The 8259-nt window shown below is 61.4% G+C and overlaps 1 protein-coding gene across 1 annotated transcript; it reads left to right on the forward strand.

The window, feature by feature from the left end:
• Positions 1–3100: 3100 nt before the first annotated feature.
• LOC308611279 (forkhead box protein J1-like) lies at positions 3101–6060 on the forward strand (the record flags this gene model as incomplete). Its single annotated transcript, XM_081260124.1, has 2 exons — positions 3101–3598; positions 5293–6060. The coding sequence occupies 2 exons, from the start codon at positions 3101–3103 to the stop codon at positions 6058–6060; spliced, it is 1266 nt and encodes a 421-aa protein (XP_081116250.1).
• Between the last annotated feature and the right edge of the window lie 2199 nt (positions 6061–8259).

Below are 8259 nucleotides of genomic sequence, written 5' to 3' on the forward strand. Positions count from 1 at the left end.
CCTCACCACGCTCAGCTGTAAGTTCAAAGTTCCATCCTATGACTGAGGTGCCTCAGGCTGGCTTGGCCGTCAGGACAGCTTCTCAGGCACTTGGTCTCCCTCTCCACGCTGTTTCCCTCCCCACACGGATGCCACTCCCCTCACGGAGCGCCCACAAGGAGGGAGCCAGGGGAGCATCCCCTGGTCCACCCTCCCCAGGCCCACAGGTGCTCTGCCAGGAGCCCCAGCTGGCGGCAAGGATGGCTCAGGTCCCCATCCTCGCTGCTCTCATCAGCCTTGTGGGAGTGATGCTGAGAAAGCACCTGTGTCATTCCAGCACCTCTTCCGCTAAGAAGCCTCTGGGTCTTCTTTGGCCCTGAGACCAAGGTGGGGGGGGGGCGATGGTATGTTCTGAGATTGTTCTGCAAGGTTCTCAAAGGGAGGAAATCTGAGTTGACCATTGTAGGTGGTGAGCTGATTAGAATCACGAGGCCGTGCTAGGTAGACGGGCCTCCAAGGAATCTGATGGAGTATCACACAGGCGGCAGGATAGTGGCCAGGGGAACAGTGACAATTCTGTGAAAAGGCTCTGGGGAGTGTGATGGGAAAAAGCAAAGATAATTTGAGTTTATTAGTGGAAATACAAATGTTTTTGTTTTGTTTTGTTTTGTTTTTTGTGGTACGTGGGCCTCTCACTGTTGTGGCCTCTCCCGTTGCAGAGCACAGGCTCCGGACGCACCGGCTCAGCACCATGGCTCACGGGCCAAGCCGCTCCGTGGCATGTGGGATCTTCCCGGACCGGGGCACGAACCCGTGTCCTCTGCATCGGCAGGCGGACTCTCAACCAAGGGTAAGCTGTGACAAAGCGAAAGAGAGGCATGGACATATATACACTACCAAACGTAAGGTAGATAGATAGTGGGAAGCAGCCGCAGAGCACAGGGAGATCAGCTCGGTGCTTTGTGACCGCCTGGAGGGGTGGGATGGGGAGGGTGGGAGGGAGGGAGATGCATGAGGGAAGGGATGTGGGAGCAGATGTATATGTATGACTGATTCACTTTGTTATAAAGCAGAAACTAATAAAAAATAAAAATAAAATAAAAATAAAAACAATAAATACTTGGGAAGAAAAAAAAAACTTTGACTCAAGACAAGCTGGACATGGAGGAGTGAGAGTGGGCAAGGGGTAGAGGGAAAGACATGTTTCTGGGTGGGAGCTGGTGTACCATCCCCTGGGCACAGCTCCTGCGCAGAGGCCTGATAAGGAGCCCTCACCTCCACCCACCCCCTTCAACCAGAGAACTTCCAACTGCTGCTCCTCAATCATTGAAGAGCAGGAAAGCTGGTGACTAGAGGGAGGCTGGGGGAGGGGAGGAGGAAGGACCACAGTCCACCGTTAGTCCGTCACTTAAAGGCTGGTGAAATTAATGGGGCAAATGACCCCAGTCAAAGAATCTGGCAAGTCCACGGCTTTCCTGGGTTTCACCCACCGGCTCTGTTTCCTCGGCTATCTGGAAAGGAGGGAGAGCACTTGCGAAGAAGCCTCTGGAATGTCAGCTTCTGGGAATCTTGCTGAGGACGGGGCGGGGAGGGAGCGCTTACCGGGAAACACTGGATTACCCTAGCCGCCTTGGGGTGTCTGCGACCGGGGCTGCGGTTTCTGCGGACCTGAGCGGCAGGTGGCATCGGAGAGTCAGACCTGCTTGCGGGCACCAAGACGACACTCGGTCGGGAGACAGGGACAGGCCGCAGAAACGTGAGGAAGTGCCACTCGCAGCCCAGAGGAGAGGAAAGGAAAGCCCCAAGCATGCACCCAGCCCTGGCTCCCGCGCCACGGGCTGCGTCCCAGGAGCCGTCGCCACCTCTGAGCAGCCCAGATGGGAAGGGGGTGGGGCGGAGTACGGTTCCCGCGGCGAACTGCTCGCCAAGGGCCCCGGGGCCTCTGCGGGAGCGCCGAGCCGCGCGCCTCTCCGAGCCCTGCGCGGGGCCCTCGGGCGGGAATGCGCGGAGCCGGGACGCGATGGCGGGTAGGGGACGGGGTCGCGCGCGGGAGAGGGCGGCAGGAGGGAGCTGGAAGAGAGTTACCGCGTGAGAGAGCGGTTAAGAGCCCGCGGTCTCTTTGGAGATGCCCTGGCCAATGGCAGAAGCGGAAGCTGTTTATATGGGCGGGGCGTCGCCACGGCAGCAGGAGACGCCTTGTGAGCGGCGACTGAGTGCCGGTCCCTGGCCGCTGGCTTTCAGAGAGGCGCCGGCGGGCGTGAGTGGCGACGAGGATTGCTGGCTGGGCCCTCGAGCTGGGAGCAGAGAGCCGCGGTGAGGGTGGGCGGTGGGAGGAATTTCTTTGAGAACCTTCCTTTGGCCCGGGCTGCGCTCTGAGCCAGGTAAGGGACGGGGAGGGCTGCAGGCCGTGGGAAGGGAGGGCGTCAGTAGCAGCCCGCTCTCCCATCCGTCCCCGACGGAAGTGGTGGGCCCGGGGACTGACATCAGAGGCGTTTGGGGGACACTCACTTCCCGCCCCCTTATAACTCTCTGTATTGTTTCCTTCCTTCCCCTTGATCCCCATCCTAATATCCCTTTTCAAAGATCAGACGACCTCCCCCGCCCCCCGACCCGTCGTACTGCCCTCCTGGACTCTCTCGCCCCATTTCCATTGGTTGTGGACGGAGAGAGGGGGGTTAATTCCCCGCTTTGAGGGAGAAAGGGGTGGCCTCGCATGCCCCTACACTATTCCCTCGTTTGGCTAATTAAGTCTCCTCTAAAAGATCCAAGAGGAAAAGAGCGAGGCGAACCCCGTGTGGGTCGGACCCCCGGGCACACCTTCTGTTTCCCAGACCTCGGCAGTAAAAGATCCTCCCCAGCTGCAGGAAGGATTTTAGTAAGAGCCTCCCCCCTCGCACACACTCTCCCTTCGGGGGTGTGGAAAGAGGGCTCAGTTCCCGCTCTGGTCCCCGCAGGCACCACATTCCGTTTGGAGGAGGCTACCCTCGGATCGCGGGATGGAAGCCCGCTTCCGGGAGGCTGCGTAACTGAAGCCGCGGGAGTCAGCGGGCCGGAGAGCTCGGCGGCCACCCTCGGCTCGGCTCGTGGATGTTGACAGCCCCCTCGGAGAGTCCCCGCAGATATGGCGGAGAGCTGGCTACGTGTCTCGGGAGCAGGGGCAGCGGAGGAGGCCGGACCGGAAGGCGGCCTGGAGGAGTCCAACGCCCTGAATGACAGCCTGACCAGCCTGCAGTGGCTGCAGGAATTCTCCATTGTCAACGCCAAGGTCCCCGCCCTGCCTTCGGGGTACACCGACCCTCACGGCTACCACGAGCTGTCAGGCTCGGCCGAGCCGGGGTCTCCCCTGGCGGCGGACCCCGCCTGCCTGGGGCAGCCGCACACACCCGGCAAGCCCACGTCCTTGTGCACACCGCGGAGCGCCCCCTCGGGGCTGCAGGCCTCGCCTCCCGACGACGTGGACTACGCCACCAACCCGCACGTGAAGCCGCCCTACTCGTATGCCACGCTCATCTGCATGGCCATGCAGGCCAGCAAGGCCACCAAGATCACCCTGTCGGCCATCTACAAGTGGATCACGGACAACTTCTGTTACTTCCGCCACGCTGATCCCACCTGGCAGGTAGGGAGGCACTCCCTCCCTCCCTGCCCATGCCCGCGCGGACTGGACTCACATCCCAGATCCGCAGGCCAAGTAGGCGCGGTACGGCCAGGGCCCCGAGAGAGGAAGGCCGTCCAGGAAGGACCTCAAGGGAGCCCAGTGCTTGGACTGCTGCCCCTTTGACTTCAGAGACGGAGGAGGGAGGATGTTCAGAGGGCTGCAGGGGTGCCGACATAGTGGTTCAAGTGGAAAGAACTTGTCCCTCATCCGGCAGGCTCAGCCCAAAGACCAGGGCTGAACTATGCATGGACACAGCCCCCCAGGGTAGGTTGATGGACTGAGGGACACATTTGTGTCCCAAGTCCTGGAATTCCTACACACTACCCTCCTCAAGGTCAGTTTGTCAGGGTCTGACTGGAGGCAGAGCATGGTTGCTGCCCGGCTCTGCATCCCGCCTGCTTTCAGTTGGCTGGAGGGGCTCTGGGAGGGGAGAGGGGTGTGCTGCAGAGTGTGAAGGCCATCTGTGTCCCAGTGGAAGGGCTACGGGGCCTTCCGAAAGCTTCTGTGCCAGCCCCCACCCCAAGCCCTCCCTAGATTCCTGCCTACACTCCTCCCCCTCTTCTCATCAACCTCCCTGGGGGGACAATTATCTCAGCCACGTGCTTTCCACAGGGGCTCTTTCCTCCTTTCCTCCCACACTGGCTTCATGTTCAAATCTCCGGAACCTGGCACAGAGCAGCCAAGGGGCCCAGACCACCATGTAAACCTCCCAGTCTTGCCAGGGGGCACTACTCACATGCCGGCCCCACCCACCAGGCCCCAGACCCCTGTGCCCCAGCGTGGTTTGGACTGTGCACCCAGGCGTGAACAAGGCAGGATGGTGATTCAGGCTGGGCACACACTGCCCTGAGCCTCTTCGACCATCAGGATCAGGGGCTACTTGGGGACAGAGACCCTGAGGATGCACAGATCCTTCCCTGTGGCACAGGTCACAGGATCAGAGTTCCTGTGATCACAGCTATTCCACGTTTGCTTGGGCCCTGACCCTGGGGCAGGTACCATTTGTAACCTTGGTGAGAAAGCAGACACCCTCCACCACCCCCCACCCTACCCCAAGCCTGAGAGCCCCCAGGAATGAGCGCTATGCTCTTGGCTGGGTAATAATCAACTGAGGCCTCAGAGCCTGGGGTGGGAGGAGGGGGACATGGTGGGTGAGGGCCCAGGCCAGCAGGCGGCTCTACAAACAAGGAAAGTCATCAGATCCTCCCACACTTCATCCCCCACCACACACACACACCCTCACACCCACTCACTCATTTCACAAACAGAGAAGGCCAGCCAGGCCCAGGCAGAGGGAGATGGCCGTCCAGGACCTGGGGGAGCCAAGGCCTTTGACCAGAGGCTGCAAGCAGCGGGGTAAGGGAGGGAGGGCAGGACAGGCTGGCACTGAGAGCCACCCTGCGGCTCAGGGCTCGGATGACTGAGCAGGCAGATGTCCTGGCAAATGGGAACAAAAGCCCCCGACAGCACTCCCAGCTCCTGGTGCCCCGTGGCGGGTGTCCCAGAGCCTCCCGCTCAGAGCAGCGCTTCTGTCTCCCCTGCCCCCATCGGAGAGAAGGTGGTGGTGGGACTGGCAGTGGTGCTAGGAGCCCCCCATCACTGACCCCACCCACTCTCCCAGCTGTCTTCCTTCTCTCCTATCTCCCTGTGTCCAGAACTCCATCCGCCACAACCTGTCCCTGAAGAAGGGCTTCATCAAGGTGCCTCGGGAGAAGGACGAGCCAGGCAAGGGGGGCTTCTGGCGCATCGACCCCCAGTACGCCGAGCGGCTGCTGAGTGGGGCCTTGAAGAAGCGGCGGCTGCCCCCAGTCCACATCCACCCGGCCTCAGCCCGCCAGGCCGCGCCAGAGCCCAGCGCCGCCCCATGGGTCGGGCCACTGACCGTGAGCGCCGTGGCCCAGCAGCTGCTGCGGGAGTTCGAGGAGGCCACTGGGGAGGCGGGCTGGGGTGCAGGCGAGGGCAGGCTGGGGCGTAAGCGTCAACAGCCGCTGCCCAAGCAGGAGGCCAAGGTCCCGCGGCCCTCCAGCCCCCTGCTGCTGACCCAGGAGGAGCAGGCTGAGCTGGAACCCCTCAAGGGCAACTTTGACTGGGAGGCCCTCTTGGACTCTGGCACGCTGGACGGGGAGCTGGGCACGCTGGAGACCGCGGAGCTGATCCCGCCGCTGAGCCCTGCCTCACACGGGGACGTGGACCTCACCATCCATGGCCACCACATCGACTGCCCTGTTACCTGGGGGCCTCCAGTGGAGCAGGCTACCGAAAGCCTGGACTTTGATGAGACCTTCCTGGCCACATCCTTCCTGGAGCACCCCTGGGACGAGAGCACCCGTAGCTCCCTGCCCCCCGAGCCCCTCTTTGAGGCCGGGGATGCCACACTGGCCTCTGACCTGCATGACTGGGACAGCCTGGCCGCCTTCTTGTAAGAATCCAGGGCCTGCCCCACCTCCAGACAGCACCGAAGTCTGGGCCGAGGCTGCCCCCCTCCCCGCCAGTGCAGGCCCATGGACACCCTACCACCCAGGCAGGGGCTGGGCCAGGTCAACCCACCAGGCCACACGGCCCCCAGCCCAGGCCATCCTCAGATTCTAGTCCAGCAGGCTGAGAATTGGGGCCCAGGACCAAAATTGCTGCCTCCGCTCCCCAGCCCCCCATACACACAGTGTTTCATTGATCCACTTCTTCCCTGCCCCAGAGACACGCTAAGGGCCCTGCACTATGAGAGCTGCAGCTTGGAGGGGCCCTGGCCAAGCTGGAAACATCAGTACAGGGCCCGCCCCAGAACACCTTAGCTTCAAAGCTTCTCTCTCTCCTGCTCTCCTCCCCAGGTCTCTATCCAGAGCAAGTTCCCAGGTACAACAAATGCTGATTAGGTGACTGCAAATTAACACCCAAGAGGCCTCTCCCGGCAGTCTGTGAGGAGGAGCAAGGCGGAGGGGGGAAGAGAGAGGAGACAGAAAGGAGGCCGGGGTGCTGGGTGGAGCCAGGAGATTTTCTAAGGCCTCTGGGATCTTCTGGCTTCATCCCTAAGAGGTGGGGCAGAGGGCATGTGTCCCTAATCTTTGAGCCCAACTTGAGGCTGAGAGCAGCGGGGAGATGGGGATCTGGGGGTTAGGGGCTGGGGCAGCCAAGCTGCAGAGGGAAAGGGGACAGACAGACTAATGTAGTGAGTGTAGCTATAGCTGAGGCTTAACTGGGAGGGACGCAGTGCTTGCTAGAACCACTGGGACCAGGAATGGGGGGATGGCCCCGGCCCTTGCTTGCACTCCTGCAGGGGAGTGTCTTGCTCCACCATAAACGCCCTGGGCTGCATCCCACATCCACTCTCCTAACCCATCGGGCATTCTAACCTTTTTCATAGAAAGTTATTTACAATAAAAACATTTTGAAAAATAAAGTTTTAAAAAGTCTCAAAATGGACCTGCTTGCAACTTTCTCTGGGGAAAAGCATGGGCCAGTTTTGGGGAGGCCACGGCCCAAGGGGGAATGGCTGGGAGCAAGATGGCGGGCACCAAAGGCCTGCAGAGTGTCCCCTGATGCACTCCTCATGATCTCTGGGTGCCCAGAGAGAAAGGGGCTGAGAGGCGGCCCTCGGGGGTCCCCTGCAGCCAGGGCCTCGGCACCTCTATATGTGCAATGGGGAGACTGTACCCACAGCCCCGAGGAGCAGGCGGCAAAGGAGGCACAGCCCCCTCCCTGGCCCTGGGGACTCACTCACAAAGGCCGTTCTGGCCCAGGGCTCGGCTCACGTTCCCCACCTCGCCCAAGTTGAGGGCCTGCCCAGACTCACCTGCGGTCCTCGCCTGGGCCTGTCTCCAGCTCCTCCCTCCCTTGGTCCCTTCCTGAAGGGACAGGGTGTGACGTCAGAGGGCCCCAGCCCCTGGGGCCCCACTTGCCACCCTGGGGTTCATTCACCACACCCAGGGCCTTCCCTCCAATGCAGGTTGGGGCTGAGGGAGGCCATCAGGGCAGACGGAAGACGGGGTGCCTAGACCCTACAGCTCCAGCCTGTGAGGAATCAACGTACTAGAGTTCTGATGGGGAAACTGAGGCACAGCAAATATGTGACACTCAGCAGGCACCTTTCAACCCCCTCACCCCAGCTTTGCCTGGAACCCCATCTCTCCCCCGAGCCCGCACCTGGCCCCGCCAGCACACCCTTGTGGTGCACAGCCCCTTCCCCCAGCACTCACGTGCACGTGCGCACAGACACACACACACACAACCACACACACACACAAATGGGCACTGTCCTACACAATCCTGCCCAGCCTCCACGGGCCCCTTTCTCCTGAAGCCCCTTTCTTTCCTTGCACTCGAGGCTGGCTCCAGGACAACCTGGCATTCCCCCGCCAACTTGCTGCTTTCCCTTGCTAATTATTCCAAATATTTCAGAAGGGTGCACACACTGCAGGGCCAGCCGGGTTGGGGCCTTACAGAGCTCAGGAGGCAGCCCATCCCTTTCCCACCACTTGCTGAGGAGGCTGCCCCAACCTCCCTCTGAGACTCCCTTCACCCCCTAAGCAACGACTCCCTCCCTCTCCCCACCACCCTCCGGCCTTCCTGCCCACGCTCCCCAGCACTGGGGGAACATGGGGGCTCCAGCCCCTCCACTGGTCCCCAGG

Source organism: Mesoplodon bidens (assembly GCF_964165515.1).
Source record: "Mesoplodon bidens genome assembly, contig: HAP1_SCAFFOLD_520, whole genome shotgun sequence".
In the NCBI taxonomy this organism is placed as follows: domain Eukaryota; kingdom Metazoa; phylum Chordata; class Mammalia; order Artiodactyla; family Ziphiidae; genus Mesoplodon; species Mesoplodon bidens.